The sequence below is a fragment of the Artemia sp. Qi Xiang Cuo genome, chromosome 7 (assembly GCF_049724085.1).
Source record: "Artemia sp. Qi Xiang Cuo chromosome 7, ASM4972408v1, whole genome shotgun sequence".
Classification (NCBI taxonomy): Eukaryota; Metazoa; Arthropoda; class Branchiopoda; order Anostraca; family Artemiidae; genus Artemia; species Artemia sp. Qi Xiang Cuo.
This window is the reverse complement of record NC_142800.1, coordinates 50545380-50570766: the sequence shown is the minus strand read 5'-3', so window position 1 is coordinate 50570766 and position 25387 is coordinate 50545380. Positions and strand designations below refer to the sequence as shown.

Sequence of the window (25387 nt, the reverse complement as noted above, 5' to 3'; positions counted from 1 at the left end):
CCAATGTATACAACCCTAACATGTTTGCAGCTTTAAAAAGGGGTGAAATTGCTTCCTGGGATGTGGCTATTCAGGAGCCACATCCATCAACTTCACTTTTGAGATTATATGATTCTAAGAGCTTTTATTTAGATTTTAACATTGATTAACATGCAATTTTGTATCTGCTTCAAAAAACTCCCAACAGAAGGATTCCCAAAAAATTAATTTGAGTAATTTGTTTCAGGCTAGTTTGACTAAATTAAAATTAAAATGAATAATTCACTGCATTAGGAATCACAAAATCACCCAGAACATTTTCCCATAGCACGACTGGTAAAATATACGGAAACATCAGCAACATTACTTCTTTGTCACTTTTCTTTGTTGTTGTTTTTCTTTCATACACTTGATAAACTTGAGAAATGATTAGGTTTAATTGTCTTAAATAATTAAGCATAATAAAAGAAATGATGATGAAACGAAGACATCTAAGTGATGGAAAAGACAAAGAAGAAGATACCAATGTATCTTGATCAGACGGCATGAGACGATTTTTACCATCAACTCCTGCCACCTGAATTACGAGCCGCCTTTAATCCGCGGGTTGAATTGCATGCACGGCAACAATATAGTCCAACTGAGCTGTGTATATATTTTATATATACCTATTTGGGGTTGTGTAGGAAAATAAAGTAAATAAAAAAAAAGAAAAATAGAAGAGGAAAAAGCAAAACGAATGAAAAATAAACAAAAAAAGAAAAAAACAGATGAGGGAGTACACATACCTCGTAAAATAGAAAAAAACGATGCAACACGCGAGTTTAAAGAAGCAAACCCAAACAGCCAGTTTTGTTGCTGGAAAGAAACCTTAGGAAACCCTTGTTGGTGGTATGGAAACAACAGCACCCAAAACTTGCAAAACGTACAGTTCTAAATTAGAAGTCAATACGTAAATGGGCCTCCTTAGTTTTTGTTAAAAATTGTCAACAGGAGAAAGATGTCTCAAAAACCATCCAAAATGTTTCTGAAGTCAAAAGGTAACTTGAAGAAATCTAGGGTACCGATTTTAGAAGAATAAGAGAATGCCTTACTTTAAATATTTGTATATGTTAATTTTTTATTAACTTCCCTACTTGCTTCTGAAGGGCGTTTGTGTGATTCGAACTTAATTTTCTTTCTTAAAATGGTAAATTATTTGGATAAATAATATTAATAGATAAACTTATTGACAAACCTGCAACATTTTCTTTCTTTGATCGCACTTTAATCTTGGCTTTGTCGACTTTTTGCAGGACATCCTGGTTGAAATCACCAGAGGCAAACTTTGCTTCTGCCAATGAAAATGAAGCTTCCTTCATAACCTCACCCATCAGTACTTTGGTCTAAAAAATCACAAAGTTTAGAGTAGAAAAAGCACTACATTATTTCACCATCACATTTCATAGATTAACACTAAAAATAACACAGAGATGTGAAGAGGTGAATGAAATTAATACAGTCGGCAAAACTCATCAAAGAGTATCTTAAGAACTATGCACGCGCAAGAGACACACTCAGAAAGATAGACCTATTTACACAAAATATAATAATTACAGTGTAATGCACTATCAAACAGAAATAACAATGCACGTGGAAAAAAGAAGGAAGAACAACACATAATAACTGAAAAAAATAGACAAAGACAATTAAAATAAGCCTACTGGTAGAATGAAAAGAGGAAATAAAAGTAGATGTACACCTGAAAAAAAAAAAAACTAAAAAGACAGGGATATCATGAGAGCATTATAACAGGTCCAAAAACCTACTGGTAGTAAAATTGGTATCAATACAATATTTTATGATATAAAGGAACAAATTGTTTCCTGAACTAAACAGTACACAATTTTACAGACACGCCATTTTTAGATGCTAGCATTTAATGATTAAAATAATTTCAACTGCTAGAGCTAGCTTATTACAAGCATGGTTGGAGATGTATATAAGAGAATTTTTGGGAGGGGTGGGGATCGTAACACAAGAAAGGCCATATCCAGACCCAAATTCATTAAAAAGGATCTGGGTGAATTTTAGGGCTAATCTGGAGGAACGTCCTTCTGATATACGGGACATAAAATGGTCCATCATTCTATTCAACATTTTATACATGTTTAACGAAACAAGCCAATAGAAAATATTACTTATAGGTAAGTTTGGTAAGAAAAAAAAATGTATATAACAGCAACATGATTTTTTTTTCTTTTTTTGCTTCGTTTCATTTCAAAATTTGTTAATTTTTGTTGCTTCAATAAGCGTCTGTCTTTTGTAAATTACCGGACAAACTATCAGCTAAATGATAGAATCGTGAATAATATAATGGGCAAATCATTCTTTCCCCATAACAATTGTGTTTTAGGCTTAAGTACTGTGCAACCAACCCTCGAAAAGTGTTTTGTCTGTTTTTTGGGAGGGGGAGGCTTTGGGTAGGTGTGTTTATGTGTGTGTGTCTGTGAGCCCAACTAAATCGTGTGTATCATTGAAGGAAGAGACAACCAGAACACACTTTTTAATTTTACACCCACAAAGGTAGTATTTGCACTTACTTCAATTCAAAATTAACCGTATCATTTTGATTAATCAGTTTACATTCATACCTAAGTTTATGCAAGTTTTAGAGCATACAGTGTTTAATGTGAATGCAAACTATAGTCATCTCAAAGTTTAATCTATGACTAATGTAAGTTTTGAGATTTTTGCAACCATAAACATGTTTTGACATAAATCAACCTACTTTTGAAGTCAACTTAGGTGAGCAAATCTTCCTCAATTATTTAGGAAGGGTCGTTCCTATTTAGGAAGGGTATTTATTTTTCATATATCATTATGTATTTACATTTTCCAATCAAAAATTGGAACCATTCCCTAATATTAAGCACAAAACTTCGCAATTGCTTCTCACAATATAGGCAGGATCTAGGTTTAATAGACAATTAAAAAATTATGTTGTTACCATGTAGAATGGTTGCTTGAAAAAATCTTAAAGCTTTTAACTAAAAATTGCCCATTTCTGACAATGGTAAAATGAGAAGAGACTACAAATAATTGTTATAGAAATATTATTTTGGGGGGATTAGCCTTTTGAAATATTTCAAGATTGTAAATTTATTGCATCTTGTTTTATTTTTAAAAAAAGCAAAGGTAAATAACATCTTTGTGACTAGAAGCCAAAGAAAGTTTGCATGTCCAAAAAGAACAAAAAGCAAAGAATCAAGTTATAAATATACAAAACCAGACACTTACGTCAATAATTTTTTTTAGAATTGTTCTAAATCGCATTTGTAAAGCATCAGCTTTTTTCTTTAGCAAACTATGACCAGTTTGAGCACCTTTCAATCGTGCTTTCATCATGGATTGAGCTCTGGAATAAAGAGAACCATTAATGAGTTTTGACTTTTTCAATTTCACACCACAACATTATGTTAGATACAATAATAATAATAAAATTATTACCCACAAAAATCAAAAACAACAATGTAGAGTACAAGGACAAAGTAACAAAAAGAAAAGAAAGCAAAAAACAACGCAAAAGCGACTTCAAATAATATAAGCAAAAAATAATAACAATTACCCAATTTCAGGAAGGAAACAATGCAAAAGAGGGTCGTAACCAGAAATAAAATTCAAAGTTTTCGCACATAAAGCATCAGTAAGACCATTTATTTGAGATGGTATATCAATAAAATCAAACCTATCCACTAATTTACTGTTTCAGTACCATCATGGTAAACAAAGCAAAAACTTACAATATCTGAAATATGCCACTTGTAGGGTGCTACAATGCTTTTTCCAAAATAAACGGGTAGGACCAGAAAGGAAAAGAATGACTGAAAAACTAAAACTGTGGTACAAACTACAAAAATCCTTTCAACTAAATCTTCCTTTATTAGGTGACATTTTCCCATATGTTACCCTTAGATTCTTAACCGCTCTATTAATCAGGATTGAACGAGTAGAAGAAAGAGAACAACCCAACAAAATTCCCAGCCAATAACTGAAGTGGAGCAAGGGAGATAAGCATTTTCAAGATCTAAGGCGGCCACTTCGTATCGACTGTTAAAACATACAAACTCACATTTACAAGGGTTAATTGACATGCCAACGTATGCAAGACACGACTTAAGTATCGAAAATTTTTCAATTAGGCTGCTTTGGTTACGGCGTAATAGTTGGCTACGACGTTGTCGGCATATGCGATATCTGATAAAGAGACTTCACCATAAAACATAGAGACTGTAGGCATTAAGCTAGTACGCATTTGAATATACTGGGCGACAAAATAGCACGTTGATAAACCCCTTTACAAACAGGAATAAGGGTATGAAAGATCCTCATTTTAATGTACCTAAACTTTAGTACCAGAACAGCAATATCATAAAACCACCAGGAGCAATTTATTTACTCCAGATAACTCAAGGCAATATAAAGCATTAGAATGAACAACGTTGTCAAACGTTCCAGAAATATTAACTGCATTTTAACTGCATTTTTCATAAGGCGAATGAGAATATGGTGAGCCTGCGAGCAGCTAAAACCACTACAAAAGCCAACCTGCATAAAAGTAAAATTACAATTAAGGGCCGGACACACATAGCTTTTTTCGGCGCAGATTTACCGAATCGCCACCGAATTTCAAAGAAAACGGCAGCGATTTGAACTTGAATTTTTTTTTTAGTTTTCAGTGCTGATTTACCGAAACGGCACCGAATTTTATCGTGATCATAAAAAAAGCAATCCTCAATCGCTTCCTTCTCTTCAGCAGGAAAATCAAAAAACTAAATAATAATAATAATAATAATCAAACATTTAACAATGAAAGAACTTCGTAATTTAATAATAAAAGAGCTTAAAATTTATTAAAAAAGTGTTTGATTAAATAAACTAAAAAAACGTAATAAAAAAAATTAATAATAAAATAACTAATAATAAGTCACATCAATCATACAACTAATGATAAACGGCAGTTAATTATTAGTGCCCATGATGCTTAGTTTTGAAAATTTTGCTCAAAAGCAAGAGCTGTCCAGCCTTTTTAGGGCTAGAGAAACGTAGCTTTTCTTCAGCACCAGTTTAGCAAATTAGCGCCAGCGACAATTTGAGCTTAAAAAAAAAAAAAAAAAAAAAAAAAAAAAAAAAAAAAAACGGCGTCGAATTTCATCGGGATGATAAAAAAAGAACCCTCAATCGTTTCCTTCTCTTCAGCAGAAAATCAAAAGAACTAAACAATGATAGTAATAATTGAATGTTTAATAATAAAAGAACTTCATAATTTAATACTGAAAGAATTCAAATTCAATTAAGAAGTTTTAAATTAAAGAAAAATTAATAATAAAAGAACTTATTGTAAGTTGAGATCAATCATGCAACTATTAATAAACTGCAGTTGACTATTGATATCCATGGTGTTTAGTTTTTAAAATCTCGCGCAAAGGCCACTGTTTTTGTACTGCTATTGTTTGCCCACTCAGCTGAATAAATCAGAGCCAAAAAAGCTACATGTGTTCGGTCCTTTAAAATTAATCAAACAGTTCGTGGTAACAAACTGTAAATAAGGAGCAACTCAGCTCAATAGTAACCAAAACTCTAAAAAACGGAATTTGGATACCAATAGATACCTCAAAAGAATCGTATTTCTATGCTGATCTGAAATATAAGTTTCATCAAGTTTAGTCCAACCCATCAAAAGTTACGAGCCTGATAAAATTTGCCGTATTTCCGAAAAATAGGGGAAAACATCCCCCGAGGTCATAGAATCTTCATAAAAATTATACCATCAGATTCAGCGTATCAGAGAACCCTACTGTAGAGGTGTCAAGCTCCTTTCTGCACTAATGTAGGATTTGCATTTTTTTTTTTTTTTTGCCAGAAGAAAGATCACGGATGTGGTGTTTATTTGTTGTTTTTTTTTTCAGGGGTGATCGTATAGACCCAGTGGTCCTAGAATTTCGCGAGAGGGCTATTTCGAAAGGAAATTAAAAGTTCTAGTGCCCTTTTTAACTAACCAAATAATTGGAGGGCAACTAAGTCCCCTCCCACGCTCATTTTTGCCCAGAGTCACCAGATCAAAATTTTGAGATGGCTATTTTGTTCAGAATAGTCAAAATATCTCATAGATATGTCTTTGAGGACGACTTAATCCCCCACAGTCCCCAGGGGAGCGACTACAAGTTATGAACTTTGCCCATTGTTTACATATAATATTGGTTATTGGTAAGTATACAGACGTTTTCAGAGGGGATTTTTATGGGGGAGGGGGATGGGGGTCGGGGGGATTGGGTTAAGTGGGAGTATCTTTCCGCGGAGTATTTTTCCATGGGGGAAGAGAATTTCCAAAAGGGGGCGCTAAATTTCTCAGCATTATTAAAAAAAAAATCAGAAATTAAATAAAAAACACGTTTTTTCAACTGAAAGTAAGGAGTAACATTAAAACTTAAAACAAACAGAAATTGTTACTTATATGAGGGGGTTCGTCCCCTCATCAATACCTTGCTCTTTACGCTAAAGTATTTTTAGTACTCTCAAAAGAACCATTTATTTTAATTAAACGGCCTTTGTGATTCAAGGGTCATTCTTAAAGAATTGGAACAAAATTCGAACTTTAGCGTAAAGAGCGAGGTAATGACGAGGGGGCGAACCCCCTCACATTTCTTATATTAGGAAGTTCGCCCCATCGTCAAACCTCGCTCTTTACGCTGAAGTTCAAAATTTTGTTAAATAATGGCCAATATAAGCAATAATTTGTTTGTGTTATTTTCCAGCCAATCTTAGCATTTAATTTTACCTTAAAAATTTTCATAACTCTGATTTTTATGTGATAATAAACCAAAGACAATGTATGCCTTCAGCTTGTGGTTGTTATTATATAAAAAAAAACAAGTTTTTTCCAACTGAAAGTACGGAATAACATTAAAACTTAAGACGAACATACATTATTACGTATATATTTTAAATATTTTTGTTTCATTCATTTCAGTGATTTGAGAATCGCTCAACTTGTGACTTTCATCTTCATAAAAATAGTTTCGACCTCTTTGGCCGTTTTGTTACTATGCCTTACAAAATTAGTTCCGCAAATATCGCTAATTTAAGCTACGGGGGAGAATCTTTGAATGGAGAAATTTATCGTGGGGAAGGGAACTTTCCATGGAGGGGAGCTGGATTTCCCGACATTATTTAAAAAACGATCAGCAATTAAATAAAAACAGGTTTTTTCAACTGAAAGTAAGAAGCGACATTAAAAATCATAACTGACAGAAAATACGAGAGATGGGTTGCCTTCCCTCAACAGCTTGCTCATGCGCTAAAGTCTCTTTTTCACCTTTTAAAAGAGGTTATTATTCTAATTAAACAGCCTTTGTGATTCAGGAGTCATTATTAAACAACTGGAACAAAAATCAAAGTTAGGTTATTTTAAGGTTATTGTTAGTTAAAAAATTAAAATTAATATAAGAATTCCATTTTAATTATTCATGTACGGTGAACCAAATTCGAAACTTGCATTAATTCAAAAACGTTAAGAAATTAGATTTAAAAAAAACAAGGTTTTTTAACTAAAAGTAAGGAGCGACATTAAAACTTAAAACGAACAGAAATTATTCCATATATGAAAGGGGCTGTCCCCTCCTCAACGCCCTGCTCTTTATGCTAAAGTTTTCTATTGTTTTATAAAGTAGAGTTGTGAAAAAGAGTCAAACTTTAGCGTAAAGAGCGGGGCGTTGAGGAGGGGACAGCCCCTTTCATGTACAGAATAATTTCCGTTCGTCTTAAGTTTTAATGTTGCTCCTTACTTTCAGTTAAAAAAACTTTTTTTTATTTAATTTCTGGTAGTAATAAATGTAGCTGACTATTGGTGTCAATGATGTTTAGTTTTTAACATCTTGCTGAAAGGGCATTGTTTTTTTTTTTACCACTATTGTTTGCCCACTGAGCTGCTGAAATTGGTTCCAAAAAAGCTATGTGTGTCTGGCAATCTTTAGAATAAATATCTGGCAGTAATAAATGTTCAAACACTTTACTAAAAAAACATGAAACAGTGATTGGCCATAGCTTTAGAATTGAGCTAATATTACCAATAAGAAAACTATCTGGTATAATATATTGAGCTAAACACACTTGAAATACCATCAAATTCCATATATGAAATACCATCATAATACCATCCATGAAATTCCATAAATACCATCAAATTCCATATACCATCTTACAGTTCGTGGTAACAAACTGTAAGGAGCGACCAACTCAATAGTAACCGGAACTTTAAAAACCGGAATTTTGATACCCATATATATATATATCAATAGAATAAAATTTTTATGCTGATTTCAAATATATAAGTTTCATTAAGTTTAGTTTTACCCATCAAAAGTTACGTGCCTGAGAAAATTTGCATTATTTTCGAAAAAAGGGAGAAACAACCCCAAAAAGTCATAGAACTTTAATGAAAATCACACCATCGGATTCAGCGTATCAGAAAGCCCTGTTGCGGAAGTTTCAAGCTCTTCCCTGCAAAAATGTGGAATTTTGTATTTTTGCCAGAAGACAGATCACGGATGCGTGTTTTTTTTTTTTTTTTTTTTTTTTTTTTTTTTTTCAGGGGTGATCGTATCGATGCAGTAGTCCTAGAATATTCTGAGAGGGCTCATTTGAACGGAAATTAAAAGTTCTAGTGACCTTTTAAAGTGACTAAAAAAATTGGAGGGCAACTTGGCCCCCTCCCACGCTTATTTTTTTTCCAAAGTCACCCAATTAAAATTTTGAAATATCTATTTTGTTCAGCATAGTCGAAAGTCTAATAAATATGTCTTTGAGGATGACTTAATCCCCAACAGTTCCCAGGGGAAGGGCTGGAAGTTATGAACTTTACCCATTGTCAGAATCAACGCTGTAGCGTTGCCTATAGTAAAGGCCATACGGCTCTAATGTTTTATTATTATTATTTATTTTTCCCCAGAGGCACTTCATACGGAAGGGGTTGTCGTAGAAACTTCAAAGGGGGCTCATTCGATTAGAAATCGAGAGTTCTAGTGCCATTTTTAATAGTCGAAAATGATTGAAGGGCAAACAGCCCCCCCCCCCACGTCAATCATTCCCCCAAACACAGCCAATCAAAATTTTGAGATAGCCATTTTGTTTAGCCTAGATGATTTCCAGATAGAAAATATATTTTTGAGGAGGACACTCCCCCACAACCCACAGGGCAAGAGTTTTAAGTTATGCCCTGGGGGCAGATAAGGTTTTTATAGAAGCCGTTGTCGTAGAAACTTTAAAACAGGCTCATTCGACTGGAAATTCAAAGGGATAGTGCCCTTTTTAATAGTCGAAAGTGATTGGAGGGCAACTAGCCCCCCCCCACGCCCATCATTTCCCCCAACACATCCAATCAAAATTTTGAGATAGCCTATTTTGTTCAGCGTAGTCAATTTCCAGATAGAAAATATGTTTTTGAGGAGGACACTCCCCCACAACCCTTAGGGCAAGGGTTTTAAGTTATGCCCTGGGGGCATATAAGGTTTTTATAGAAGGCGTTGTCGTAGAAACTTCAAAAAGGTTCATTCAATTTGAAATTCAAAGGGCTATTGCTCTTTTTAAGAGTCGAAAGTGATTGGAGGGCAACTAGCTCCCCCTCCCACGGCCATCATTCCCCCAAACACATCCAACAAAATTTTGAGATAGCAATCTCGTCCAGCGGGGTTGATTTTCAGATAGAAAATATATTTTTGAGGAGGACACTCCCCCACAACCCTCAAGGCAAGGGTTTTAAGTTATACCCTGGGGGCATATAAGGTTTTTATAGAAGGCGGAGTCGGTGAAGCTTCAAAAAAGCTTCACCGACATCGAATTGAAGCTTCCAATCGAATTGAAGCTTCAATTCGATTGGAAATTCAAAGGGCTAGTGCCCTTTTTAATAGTCGAAAGTGATTTGAGGGCAACTAACCCCCCTCTCACGCCCACCTTCTCCCCAAACACATCCAATCAAAATTTTGTTTCCATTATTTCTTATGGAAGGGATGTTTGTATAAACTTTAGAGAGGGCTCATTTGACTGAAAATTGAAAGTTCTTGTTCACTTTTTAAGAGTCAAAAGAGATTGGAGGATAACTAGCCCCCCCCCGCCTCCCCACCCTAAATACAGCAGATAAAAATTTGGAGATAGACATTTTGTTAAAACAGTTCAAAGTTCTGATAACAAAAAACTCCGGTGTCGACCCAGCCCACCAGGGCCTGGGGGTAGGCGTTGTAAGTTATGCCCTGGGGACATGTAAACAATCAAACAATCATTAAATAAACAATCAACGTAAACAAACATACAATAGATATTAATTTAAATTAATAAATAAATGTAGCGCTGATATTAATGTAAATTAAAAAATAGATTTATGCTGGATGGAATTTAACGCGGGGAAATTATCAGCAGGAAAAGAACATGTTCTTCGAGGGGGGATGAATTTCTCAGGGGTGGGTTTTCCAAATGTGAATTATTCAGAGAGAGGACGACTAAACCCCGTTCGATAATATTCTAAATTGTACATCTGACAGTAACAGAACTAAAGAATCAACGGAAATGTCAGAGATAGCACTTCAGGTTCCTTTAGACGATTTTCTTCGTGTCTTTTGAAAAAAGGCATTTTCAAAAGACAGATTATTTTCATTTATATTACTTTCTCTTTGGCTGTTCAATTATGAATGTGAGGGGGGAGACTTCCCCCCACCTCTGTCTACGCTAAGGCTTCAATTTTTATCTCAAGGCTTAAAAACGAACGCAATGCGATAAAAGTATAGCTCAAAATAACATATATAGAATAATATATGCACATAACAGGGAACAATTAATCAAAATTGTATATTATGAGTTGAGGCTTACCCAAATGATGCCCCATGGGGCTCACCATTCCAAAATCTATGAAATCAATCCTGCAATAACTGAAAATATAAAGTATTTTTGAGTATTTTAACGACTTCCACAACTCAAAAGGTCCAACATTCTACAGCCCAAGGAGTCATTCTAATGTCCTAAATCGGGAACGGAGGAGATAAGTGAAGTTCCGTCCCGTCTTGGATGAGTCTCCAACCTCACCCTCCCCCTCTCCTACTGTCTACGCTAAAGTTTTCTTCTTTATGCCAAGTACGCCACCCCCACCCCGAAGACTTTAATAAGGTAAAGTTTTGTACGGGAAGAACATATAGTAAATCTATTATAATTATTAAATTATAAGGTTAAAATACATACTCTGTGATAGATGCAAAATTGCTTTGGCACACAAAATCCTATTAAGGTCAATTCCAAACAATCGTGATCCCTTTGTGTCAGCAAGTGAAATGGTCTAAACCCCCTTATTGGAGCTATTTTTTCAATCCATTCATTGTTGTCAATCGATGTCCACAAGTTATGCAAGCTGTCTATTGTTCATATATAAGGTTTTTATCAAAGAGGTAATGGTATAGACTTTGAATGGTATAGATGGTATAGAATGGTATAGACTTTAGATCTTAAAGCGAGTAATGCTTAGATTGAATATGAAAATCAAGCTTAAAACGAAACAAAATATTTTGCTATTAAAGTATAAATCAAACTTAAAACGAAAAGAAATTAAATAAAAAAAATCAATGCGAACAAACATACAATATATATTAATGTAAATGAATAAATAAATCTTAAAACGAGTGAAACTTAAATTGAATATGCAAATCAAGTTTGAATCGAATAAAAATAACTACAAACAAGAGTTTGGGTATCGCCTCACTGCAGAAGCCTAAAACCTGCTGCGTCATTGGCGCTTTACTGAAAACGAATTATATTACAAATGTTTTCTTTTGTACTTAATATTGAAAATAAATATTAAAATTACAGTAAAATTTTGAACTGATGAGCTTTCAGCAATTAATATCATTATACATCAAATATTCAGTTTAATTTATTAGTTCTTTTCAAGATTGGTCATGACAAATATAGTTTCACTACAAAAAAAATTTGGATACTACCCCCTCATTTAACTGTAAAAACCTAAAGCCTTCTGCGTCATTGGCGTTTCACTGAAAACGAATTACTCGTATATTACGAATATATTCTTTTCCAGTTCTTACAGCATTGAAAATGAAAACAAAAATTACAGTGAAAAAAAAATTTGAACTGATGCATCTTTCAACAATTAATATCATTATATATCTAATATTCAATTTGATTTTGTTTATACTTTCCAAGACTGTTCAAGACTCATCAAGCGGTTATTTATTGTAATTTCTGTTCGTTTTGGTTTTCATTTATTTATCGATGCTGATTTGTGGTAGTTTCACGCTGGGTAAATTATTTGATTTTATTTTTGCTCATTTTTTGTTAAATGGAATTCGTTACTTTTCATTGAAAAACTTATTTTGTGGTAAAAGTTTTTTTAATTAATTTCTTTTCGTTTTATATTGACACAGTCTTTTCAGGGAACTAGAAAATAATACTTTAAATCTTTTCGTTTCTTTAAGACTTTATTGTTTGACCTTCTATTTGTATGCTGGAGAAAACTTTTCAGAAATTTTTAACAAACTACATAATTTTAAAAATCTGGACGAAAATAATAGTGTTTAATTTAGTTTCATACCACCTCTAGCTGACCTGAAATGGAAAACTTAATACCATTCGCAAAAAAATCTGTTTACTTTCTTTGATAGCTTGGATGCACTTACGCTATTTTGATTTGGTTAAATTGCAAAAGAAGAAGTAGTCCCGAAAATTTGAACATGATACTTTCGGTTGTTCTTGGGATACTGCCGAGATACCTTATTGGGAATTAACATTATCAAACTGCATTTCTATTTTATCATAAGAAAGAATTTTGTTTTTAAAAATATTTGGCAATTGGGAGGGTGGGCGTGGGAGGGTAGGAGTGGAAGGAGGATTAGTTGCCCTCCAATCACTTTCGACTATTAAAAGGGCATCAGTCCTTTCTATTTTCAATCGGATGAGCCCTTTTCGAAGTTCTCACAACAACTCCTTCGACACAAAGTGCCCTGGTCTAAACAACAACAACAACAAAAAATAATACATTATAGGCTACCCATATCGATCTTTACTATAAAAATGTCAAGCCTTCCAATCACTTTTGACTAACAAAAAAGGCACTAGGCCTTTTGATTTCCAATCAAATGAGCCCTTTTGGAAACGACAACGCGTCTATAAACACCTTATATGCCCACAGGGCATAAATTACAACCCTTACACTGTGGGCTCTGAGGGGGTTATCATCCTAAAAGACCTAATTTCCAGAATGTTCAACTACGTTGAACAAAATGGATATCTGAAAATTTGGATTGGATGTGTTTGGGGAAAAGGTGGGCGTGAGAGGGGGATTAGTTGCACTCAGATCACTTTCAACTATTAAAAGGGTACTAGCCCTTTGAATTTCAAATCGAATGAGCCCTTTTTCAAGTTTCTACGACAAAGATTTCAATAAAAACCTTATATGCCCCCAGGGCATAACTTATAATCCTTGCTCTGAGGGTTGTGGAGGAGTGTCCTCCTCAAAAATATATTTTCTATCTGGAAATCAACTATGCTGAACAAAAAGGCTTTCCCAAATTTTTTATTGGATGTTTTTGGGGGAATGATGGGCGTGAGGGGGGGGGGGCTAGTTGCCCTCCAATCACTTTTGACTATTAAAAAGGGCACTAGCCCTTTGAATTTCCGATCGAATGAGCTTTTTTTTTAAGTTTCTATGACAAAGCCTTCTTTAAAAACCTTATATGCCCCCAGGGCATAACTTAAAACCCTTGCCCTGAGGGCTGTGGGGGAGTGTCCTCCTCAAAAACATATTTTCTATGTGGAAATCAACTAATCTGAAAAAAGGCTATCTCAAAGTTTTGATTGGATGTGTTTCGAGGAATGATGGTCATGGGGGGGGGGGCTATTTGCCCTCCAATCGCTTTCGACTATTAAAAAGGCCACTAGCCTTTTGAATTTCCAATTGAATAAGCCTTTTTTGAAGTTTCTACAACAATGCCTTCTATAAAACCTTATACGCCTCCATGGCATAACTTAAAACCCTTGCCCTGAGGGTTGTGGGGGAGTGTCCTCCTCAAAAACATATTTTCTATCTGGAATTCAACTACGCTGAACAAAATGGCTATCTCAAAATTTTGATTGGATGTGTTTGGGGGAATGGTGGGCGTCAGGGGAGGGGGGGGGATAGTTGCCCTCCAATCACTTTCAGCTATTAAAAAGGGCACTAGCCCTTTGAATTTCCAATCAAATGAGCCTGTTTGGAGGTTTCTAAGACAACGCCCTCTATATAAAACCTTATATGCCCCCAGGGCGTAACTTAAATCCCTTGCCCTGAGGGTTGTGGGGGAGTGTCCTCCTCAAAATCATATTTTCTATCTGGAAATCAACTATGCTGAACAAAATGGCTATCTCAAAATTTTGATTGGATATGTTGGGGGGAATGATGGGCGTGGGGGGGGGGCAATAGGTGCCCTCCAATCACTTTCGACTATTAAAAAGGGCACTAGCCACTCCAATTTCCAATCGAATGAGCCCTTTTCGAAGTTTCTATGACAACTCCTTTGATACGAAGTGCCCGGGTATGGAGAAAAAAAAAACAACCAAAAGCACATTGTGCCCACATCGTTCTTCAATTAGGCAGCGCTAGCGCACTGCCTATGATTTGAACATTTTGGTGAAGTGTTAAATAGATTGTCCTTGGTAGTTTGCATGGAGGCCCACACATCTAGAGCACTTCATTTCGGTGGGCTTAAGAAGGCAACTAGCTAACAAGTGAGCAGCAGATTGGCATCAAAGAGAATGACTTGTAATTTCTCTGTATATTTGTACTCAAAAGAACTCATATCCATGATGAAAAACAGAAGTAATTGCAGAATCAAGGGCAGAAAAATTAAGGAACTCTAATCAAAAAGCATTGACAATCAAATTTGAACAGAAAAATAGTATCATGAGCTAACAGATTGTCAAGTAGGAGGTCTTTATCCTTAATATCATTTATGTTTAAATACACAAAGCTTGCTTGCATTGGGTGAATTATTTCGAGGCACTAGACAAAGCTTTCTTTGGTACTTCACATCTAAGGCTGTACAACACATGGTCTTTACCATAATTTGCATATTTGGGTGAAGTGTTACATGGATTGTCCTTGGTGCTTGCATTGGGGTCCACACATTTAGAGCACTTCATTTCAGTGGGCTTAGGAAGTCAACTAGTTATCAAGTGGGCAGCAGATTGGCATCAAAGACAATGCCTCAGAATTTCTCTGTAAATTTGTACTCAAATGATCTCATATCCAAGATGAAAAACAGAAGTAATGGCAGAATCAAGGGAAGAAAAATTAAGGAACTCTAACCAAAAAGCACTGATAATCCAATCTGAACAGCTTTAACAAGCCTAGGGATAGCAGATTCAAGGCCTTCACTGAAGTTACTATTGAGAGCACCTCTAACAACACCAGGTGCTTTCTGGTCAATAACCTTTACTTGAATATTAGGTATGCTTCACGAGGTCAAGACAGCAAAGTGATTTGGTTGAAGTTTTGTCACAAGTAACAACATGCAAGCACAGAACCTCATGACCAGGCTTCATTAAAAAGATTCCATCATGGCCAGTAAGTAAACTGAGCATGTCTTTGTACAAAATAAGATCACCAACATCAGGCAGTAGATTCTTGAGGTCAAAAGCAAATGATGGTTTTACACTGTTTTTATTAGCAATATTTGTTTCACTGTGTCTGCTGTCTGGGAAACAATGTATCTGGACATGAGGTACTAATCAGAAACTTCAATTGGTCGAGATGCTTGCTTACATTAGCGTTAAGAACCGTAAATGCTGAAGATGGAATGACAGGAACTTCAGATAGCAATTTGATGACAAAAGTTGGTACAGTAATGTTCTCTTCAAATGACCAAGTAGGCCCTGCTATGATATCAGAAATGGATCTTGACATAGCATTGCTCCTTGCCATCACCTCAGAGGGGAAGCAATTCTTAAAAGCAATTTCTACTTTATTTAAAGCAATTTTATAACATCCTCAAATTTGAAAAATTCAGCCATATGCTTAATAATAGTACTGCTATCATGTCTGCTGTCAATACTGTGCTGACTAAAATCCAGAACTAGTCAGTAGAAAACACCAACCCATCATTGGCCATCTGATATTTTCATGCCATTAAAAATCAAAAATGGCCTACAGGTTGACACAGAGACAAAAGTCCTACAAAGCAGGGCAAGTGTTGGTTCCTGTTCATCAAAACCCAAACAGTTTAAGGGAGGTCTCTCCCAGCAATATTTTTCCTTGCAATTTTGTTTTCGTTTTGGTTTAATGTTTCCATTTACAGAATTCAATCTTTTTCTGCAACAGGCCTATTTCTATTTACAGAATTCAATCTTTTTCTACAATGTATGACAATATAATGTTTTCCATCATTTTAGCTTTTCAAATTTGTTTCTAGATATGAATTAGTTCAAATAATTAAGTATTGTTTAAAGTACATAATTTTTGCATTGTTTTACTAGTTTGAATGCAAATAGATTTAGCTTGAAGGAAAATCTATTTTCCAAGTCTTTACATTTTTACCATTCTTATCTTTTGTACTTTCCTTTTGCATGGTTTGCCTTTACTTCCTGGTTGGTTTTTATTAATGTAAGAAGAAAAAGAATTAATTAATTAAACAGCTTCTGATATTAAACAGTGAGTAAAGAGCAGTCCATGCTAATAGTAACCAAAACTCTAAAAAAATGATGATAATAATATACATGTCAAAACAATCTCTTAACATCACCTGCCCAGTTATCCACCATAATTTATTCCTGGTCTAAGTAACTTAATCTTTTTTTCAAAAATTGATATTTAATTCCTCTTGATTTCTGGGATTATTTCTGGTCTATGCTGTTATTATGAAAGTAAAGAGTAACCTTAAACCCCCAAATTACCAGAATGGTTTCTGTATAGGGGGGAGGGGACTGCCCCTTCCTCATCCCCAACGTTTTCTTGTGGTTGTAAAAACTTTGGAGGTTGCTCAATCAATTTTAAATTGAGGGTTATAGCCCATTTTTATAAGCCAAAACTGACTGAAGACCAACCAGCCCCAGTCCTAAAACTGTTTTTTATACCTGGGCCTTTTGTTACCCTTTAGGATATCTGATAGACATTTTGAGGTACCCACTTTGTACTTTCTCTGTGGCAGCTCAATTTTGCATGTGATGGAACTTTCCATTGGGGGGGGGGGGGGGCGGGGTAATTCCCAGGGGGAAACAACAGCTCCCAGTTTGACCACTATCTGGCTAATTATAAGTGAGGCATGTTTAATGGTTTAGCATTATCTCATCCATTTCCAATGAAGTATTTCCCAGGGGGAAACACCAGCTCCCAGTTTGAGCACTATCTGGCTAATTATAAGCAAGCCATGTTTAATAGTTTAGCATTATCTTATCCATTTCCAATTAAGTGTGACATGCCCTAGGAATGGTCCTTTGCTGTTTTTAAAATCCACTGATTATATAAAACTATGCCAATCCCAGACTGGTTTTATCCAATTTGCAGACGATAATTTACTGCTTGCAGCTGCACCATCAGTTGAACTTTTATTTTACAAAATGGAAACAGTACAACTAAGGTTCTCAGAACAGGCTAATCATAGTCTTCTTACTTTAAATTATGATAAAACTAGTTATATAATATTTACAAGAATAGGAATATTAACTCTAAACAGATGTTATAAGTACACGGAAAGAAGATAAATAAGGTTCTTGAAATGAAATATTTTTTTATTTATTATAGATGAGAATTTACCTTGGATGGGGTAACCTTGATTTCTTGATATATTCCATGGTATGTTTTGCTACATTAAACATTTAATAACAGAAAGGATGATAAAACGGCTTATTTTGCTATATTTTATCCATATGTTTGTTATGATGGTTAACTATGGGAAAGCAACTTTATAACACATTACAAAGAATTGCAACAATCCAAATCAATGCAGTAGAACTTTTTTCCATAATGATTTTCATAAATCATCAATTTCAGAATTCTTTTTCTTTTTTTAAATATTATTGTTTATAAACATTTTAATAACATACTGCATTCTTCATTTGCAAGTTTCTTTTTGCATAAGTGACAAGTTATGAAACAAGAAGTTCTGGGAATATAGAGCAGAAAATCTGGTATACAACTTAACCATCATTTGCTTGCAAAGTAATGTAAGCATTTGGCTATTATTGTGTTTAGTTAAAAAATAACCTTTTTATGAAACTGGACAATTTTGTACTATGGAAACAAATTCTTGAAAACTGATTTAGATCGTAAATAAGAGCCGGGGGGGGGGGTTTCATCCCATATCTGTACAGCTTATAAGGTTTGAAAGATACTGAGAAAGTTAGTCTTAAATTATTACCTAATTCTAACTTGGTTTTGAACTCATCTATTCTTCTGAAAACCAATTTTTCCAGGCCAGGTAGCCTAATGCACCAACTATCAAACAGTTCATGGTAACAAACTGTCAGAAAGGAGCAACCCTGCTCAATAGTAACAGAAACTCTAAAAAAAGGAATTTTGAAACAAAGAGATACATCAAAAGAATCAGATTTTAATGCTGATTTCAAGTATATAAGTTTCATCAAGTTTAGTATTACCCATCAAAAGTGACGCGCCTGAGAAAATTTGCCTGATTTTTGAAAAAAGGGAGAAACACCCCCTAAAAGTTATAAAACCTTAATGAAAATCACACCATCAGATTCAGCTTATCAGAGAACCCTACTGTGGAGGTTTCAAGCTCCTATCTGCAAAAATGTGGAATTTTGTATTTTTTGGCAGAAGAAAAATCACTGTTGCATGTTTATTTGTTTTGTTTTTTTTCCAGGGGTGATCATACTGACTCAGTGGTCCTAGAATATCATGGGAGGGTTGATTTGAATGGAATTAAAAAGTTCTAGTGCCCTTTTTAAGTGACCAAAAAAATGGAGGGCAACAGGGCCCCCTCCCACACTCATTTTTTCCCCCAAAGTCACCCAATCAAAATTTTGAGATAGCCATTTTGTTCATAGTCCAAAATATAATAAATATGTCTTTAAGGATGACTTAACCCCCCAAAGTCCCTGGGGGGAGGGCTGAAAGTTATGAACTTTACCCAATGTTTACATATAGTATTGGTTATTGGGAAGTATACAGACGTTTTCAGGTCTTTTTTCTGGAAGTGGGGGGGGGGGGTATGTGGGAGGATCTCTCCATGGAGGAAGTTTTCATGGAAGAAAGGACATTGCTATGAAGGGGGCACCGGATTTTCCAGCATTATTTAAAAAAAAAACAATCAGAAATTAAATTTAAAAAAAAACAAGTTCTTCAACTGAAAGTAAGGAGCAACATCAAAACTTAAAACGAACAGAAATAATTATGTATATGATTGGGTTAGCCCCTAGTCAATACTTTGCTCTTTAAGCCAATGATTTTTAGTACTTTCATCAGAGCTATTTATTCTAATTAATGGCCTTTGTGATTAAGGGGTCATTTTTAGAGAATTGGAGCAAAATTCAAACTTGAGTGTAAAAAGCAAGGTATTGACTAGGGGGCAAGCACCCTAATATATGTATTAAAAATATATGAATATAGAAGTTCATTATGTAAGTTAATTTGTAAGTTACATATATTTATTACTAATAAAAACGTTTGTAATAAAATTAAACAACTTTTGAGAAAGCCACTTACCCAAATAAAAGAAAAATTAGTATACAAATTTAGTTTTAACTATTCATGTATGGTGAACCAAAATCACCACCTGCATTAATTCAAAAACGTCAAAAAATTAAATAAAAAAAGTTTTTTTTAACTGAAAGTAAGGAGCAACATTAAAACTTGAAACAAACAGAAATTATTCTGTAAATGAAAGGGGCTGTCCCCTCCTCAACACCTTGCTCTTTATTCTAAAGTTTGGCTTTCTCACAACTCTATTTCTTAAAACAATAAAAAAAAAATTAGCATAAAGTGCAAGGCATTGAGGAGGGGACATCCCCTTTCATATACAGAATAATTTCTGTTTCTTTTAAGTTTTAATGTTGCTCCTTACTTTCAGTTTAAAAAACTTGTTTTTATTCATTTAATCAATCTAAAAACATCATCTTGACTTTCAATAAGACACCATAAGGTATTTTTACTTAGTTTACAGCAGAGTTGTTACTAGCCAAATTGTTGGCGGGGGGGGGGGGGGCAAGAGATTTTACCAACTGGCTGGTCATTTTTACTGACTTTTTCTGTCAAAAATTAGCATAATAGCCATTTCAAATACAATATGTAAAATCACTGCAGGAGTCAGTAAAAGCACTGCATTTAACAACCAAGATTCATATTTTGGTATATATTGTGTCACTATACTTTTAATGTTGTTTATTTAACCAAATGGAAAATGTGGCACCATCTGTAAAATCACAGCAGGAGTTAGTAAAACTGCTGTGTTTACTGACCATGTTCAAAATTTCTGTAGATGATGTGCCTGTATTTTTGTGGTCTTTATTGAACCAAACAAAGAATTTTAGCAGTGTTGGAAAAATTGTGGTGCAAAACACCACAATTTTACTAACTTCTTTTTGCTATGCCAAACTTGAAAAAAAAAAATTAAGTTTAGACAAGAACTGTCTTCACAGCTCTTTGAAGCCTTACACTGTAAAATCCTAAATAAAGTGTTTCTTATATCAAAAGAAAGTAGTAGAGTTAGGAGAATGAAACTTTCAGAAATGAGGGTCATCTTTTTATTCTGGTATTTGGAGATAGTGATATTTATTTACTGTTGAGGGTATAACCTACAAATAAATTTCTAAGAACCTTGCTTTGGGTCATCAATTTGATAGTTTGGTGAAATTTTTTTTTTTGTATTAAAGAATTTGAACTTGAATTGACAGCTTACTTTATGTCCTGGAAAGGCATTTTTGAGCTGCAATCTCTGCTCCTTTTTTATTTCTGAGGCTTACAAAAACTGCATTGAAGACAGGTCTATTTACAACTGTCTTAATTTTAGGAAAAAAATACATTTTTTTCTTTACTTTTGGTTTGACTCTACTTTTCTTTGATTCTAGGCTTGGAGTTTTTAATTCTAATGATTTGAGTTGGATTTTAAGCCATTTTAAATTTTCTTTCAAATTTTAAATCTCCTGTTCACATTCTTTAAAACCATATAAATTAGGATTTTATAAAGTTATGAAGGTAAAAACAGTTTCTTTGGGCTTTGTTTGTGCTGTAGATATATAATAAAAAAGGCAGGTACTAGGCTATTTGATTCCCTTATCAATGCTCTTTCTATACATAATGATTGCTACTATGTCAAAAGAGTGCCTTTCCTAGAGAGGCCTGAAATAACCATCTGCTAGGATACACAAAACTACATAAAAATACTCTAACAATTAATTTTCAATTTATAATATTCTAAAGGTTTCTAAAACTAGATATTCATGTTTTCTTCTATTTTCATATATGTTCTCAAATCATTTTTAAATAGTAGCCTATGTGTATCCTACTGTTCAAATATTTCACAATTACAAGATGCTATGAGATGGTAGGCTATAGACCAGATTGAGAATAAAAAGCCCTTTAATAAAGAGATGTGCAGTTGATTCAAGCAATTACAAACAATAGATAATTTTGGGAAAAGGTCTTGACTGGGAAACAAACAGTGCTACTCTTTTGTTATCATAGCATCTTTTCCAGAAGAGCTCATGGACTAAGGTAAAAGGCCTCATTTTGGGAAAGACCACTTTTTCTTTGGCATTCTGGAAAATCAGAGATGGGTTTTTGGACCACCTCTATTTTACTACAGCATGATGTGATGTGAGGGTAGTAATAAGAGCCAGTAATTTTTTTGCAGTTCATATTATTGACTTACAATAAAGTAAACATACCTCTTTGTGCCTTTTTTATGCTCTTTCCAAACATAAAAATTATTTTTGTCAAAAATGAATTTTACCCCCACCCCAAATTTTATTCCTGATGTAAATAGGAGGTAAGTTTAAACTTTACCCCCCCCCCCCCGAATGTGCAAATATATAACCGGAGTTGGTATGTTTAGGGGTGGGGGTAAAATTCATTTCTAAAAAAATGATTATTACATTTGGAAAGAGCATAAAAAAGACATTGAGTGGTATGTTAATCTTATTCATAAGTCAATAATATGAACTGCAAAAAATTTACCCAAGAGCCTGCCTCCTTGGTGAAATTTTCACCAATAATTTGTCAGCATAAATTAAAAATGTGGTCACTGTTGAAAAGAGAAAATTATATTTAATATTTGTGATTTATAGAATAATTTTCAAGGAATAAGTTACATTCTGAGATCTTTAATAATTTTGATAATGATCATATTGATGCATAGCTTAGATTTTTAACTAGCCTACTCAGTGATATACACAAATCTTGTCAATTCCTCTTCAGTAACAAGGTGTGAGGGTTATAGTTTTACATAATTTTGCTCAGTTGGATACTGGTTTCTTTATCCTATAACTTTGCCCAAGAGTTCATCAACAACAGAATGATTTACTTTAGCCTAGCCTATATTTCTGTTGCAGATGTCTTCTGAAAGTCTCACTGTAGTAGGATCATAGAAAAGATATTTTAAGAGACTGAGCCTCAATTCTAAAACAAAATACTTTTGTTTAGATAAGTATTACCCTCTAGAAGGAAATATTGCTATTTTGTCTTTTCCAGACATATTTAACTGGATTTCAGCGTCACGTGAGTAAATGCCAAATTTCTGGCTGGTTTAGCTAGTGTACGACTGCCAACAGTTATATAGAAAATAACCAAATAAGCTAAATTGTTTTTGTGCCACAAAACCTAAAAGTCGGAAGGAACCAGATGAAATTTCGATTTGCCTTGTATTTGGATTCAAACACGCATAACTTTACTTTACAAAAATATAGAAATAAAAAACTGGACATGAAAATCGCGGACTATTGTAATGATTATCCCTAGGATTTATGCTGAAGTTTTATTCATGTTTGGTTTTTCACGGCACAAAGTAAACGAAGCTCTTAGGAGTGAATCTTAAATATAGACATAATACTCTAGGAAGTTTTATTGCTGTTTTTTAGGGATTAAGCTGAACTTTTATTCGTGTTTGGTTTTTCACGGCACAAAGTAAACGAAGCTCTTAGGAGTGAATCTTAAATATAGACATAATACTCTAGGAAGTTTTATTGCTGTTTTTTAGGGATTAAGATGAACTTTTATTCGTGTTTGGTTTTTCACGGCTCAAAGTAAACGAAGCTCTTAGGAGTGAATCTTAAATATATACATAATACTCTAGGAAGTTTTATTGCTGTTTTTTAGGGATTAAGCTGAACTTTTATTCGTGTTTGGTTTTTCACGGCGCAAAGTAAACGAAGCTCTTAGGAGTGAATCTTAAATATAGACATAATACTCTAGGAAGTTTTATTGCTGTTTTTTAGGGATTAAGCTGAACTTTTATTCGTGTTTGGTTTTTCACGGCACAAAGTAAACGAAGCTCTTAGGAGTTAATCTTAAATATAGACATAATACTCTAGGAAGTTTTATTGCTGTTTTTTAGGGATTAAGCTGAACTTTTATTCGTGTTTGGTTTTTCACGGCACAAAGTAAACGAAGCTCTTAGGAGTGAATCTTAAATATAGACATAATACTCTAGGAAGTTTTATTGCTGTTTTTTAGGGATTAAGCTGAACTTTTATTCGTGTTTGGTTTTTCACGGCGCAAAGTAAACGAAGCTCTCAGGAGTGAATCCTAAGTATAGATATAATATTCTGGGAAGTTTTTTTGTTGTTTTTCGTTTTTGTTTAGTTTTGTGGGAAGTTCTGTTGAAAGTTTTATCAAAACTTTCTAAAGCAGTGCTTCTACTATGTCGGATTTTTCCGACTTTGTCCGATATTTGGCCCTCTTGTCTAAAAAAAAATCGTGTCAGACTTCGCGATTGTGTCGGATTTTCAGTAAAAAACCAATGTTTCCCGATTTTTAATTGTTCTAGATTGAACGGTTCTTTTCAATCTTGAAATATGTTAAAACAGATCACAGACACTCACTCAAAATTGTGACCATTACCTCAACTATGCAGGTCAAGCCTGGCACGAAAAAAAAGACATGTGTCCTATGATTTAGAAGTCAATGCTCACCTCTTTAAATTACTCAAAATTGTAAAAGCCAACAGACAGGAGAGGAGTGCGTTCAAAGTAGTAAAAAATTGCCGTTAAAAAGAAAAATAGTCCTGAAATTTATTTTGTGTTTGAGGAAAAAAGGATTTTTCATGAATATTTGTAAATATATGGGATGAAAAATAATAAAAGTGAGTCTGAAGAAGGTGCGATATTTTATGGAATGGTAAAGATATATTTTATCATTGATGGAGGAGGAGCCGTAGGACAGACAATGTAAAATCTTTTCTCGTGAAAAAAAAAGATTTCTATGCGACGGGATATTGTAAGATTTTTTGGTTGGAGTGGAAATTTGCCGAATTTCGGACCAGTGTGGTGTCAGAAAAAATGTCAGATTTTCTGGGGTTGGATGTCGAAATTTTCAGACTTTTTAAGCAGACCGGTCGGAAATATGAAACGAACAGAGTGGAAGACTGATCTAAAGTGTGTATTTTCTGCCCTAAAGAGCTAGGCACACGTAGCTGATTTCGGGAACTAATTTCAGCATCAGTGGACAAACGAAAGCGGTAAGAAAAATTTGGTTGAAAGAAAAATTTATTGCGCAAAATTTTCAAAACAAAAAATCATGGACACAAATAGTCAACTGGAGTCTATTAATAGTTCCTTCATTAATCCTAGCTTAGTTCTCAGTTGAATTCTCAAGCTCACTAGTCGGGTCTTTCACCACAGATACCTCTGACTGACTATTTATTTGTATCCCTATTTTTTGGTGATGATCATGATGAAAATCAGCGCTGATTTTGTAAATCTGTTGAAATATTTTCAACCTCAAATCGACGCCGATTTAATTTAAAATCGGCGCTGATTTGGAAATCAGTTCCTGAAATCAGCTACGTGTGCCCAGCCCTTTAGACCTTATTAAAGCAGTGTTGTCAACACTTCAAAACAAAATGTACCACAAATTGCATGAAAAATGTTCCAAAGACAAAAAGTTGTACCATATCCCAATTTTTATCGACACACGGTGTTACGCGAAGCGTAACATGTGGATCGTCGGTAAAGTATAGTACTATCTATGACAATTTTGTATAAGACATTTTCATTAACTTTCTTTCTCCATTCCTTCGTTTTTCTTTCTCGTCCAATACAGTACATTACTCCTGACAATACTTGAAGAAATTGTTCGGAGTAACATATATTACTACAGAAACATTTTATTACAGGCCAAAAAAAAGTCGCTGTTTTTAAGCCATTTACGACCGTTTATAAAACCGCACTGAAA

At 34.2% G+C, this 25387-nt stretch overlaps 1 protein-coding gene across 2 annotated transcripts in view; it reads right to left on the bottom strand.

The window, feature by feature from the left end:
- LOC148950382 (V-type proton ATPase subunit D-like) overlaps nucleotides 1-22756 on the bottom strand; it is a 30487-nt gene extending 7731 nt beyond the window's left edge. Inside the window, exons 1-3 of one of the 2 annotated variants that reach the window (XM_089091580.1) lie at nucleotides 22651-22756; nucleotides 3259-3376; nucleotides 1217-1364 (exon numbers count right to left, since the gene is read on the bottom strand). In XM_089091580.1, the coding sequence (XP_088947706.1) occupies nucleotides 1217-1364; nucleotides 3259-3376; nucleotides 22651-22691 (307 nt within the window). In that variant the 5' untranslated portion in view covers nucleotides 22692-22756. Of the gene's footprint in view, nucleotides 1-1216; nucleotides 1365-3258; nucleotides 3377-18731; nucleotides 18795-22650 lie in introns of those variants that run through there. The other variant, XM_089091581.1, reaches the window with a different exon arrangement.
- Between the last annotated feature and the right edge of the window lie 2631 nt (nucleotides 22757-25387).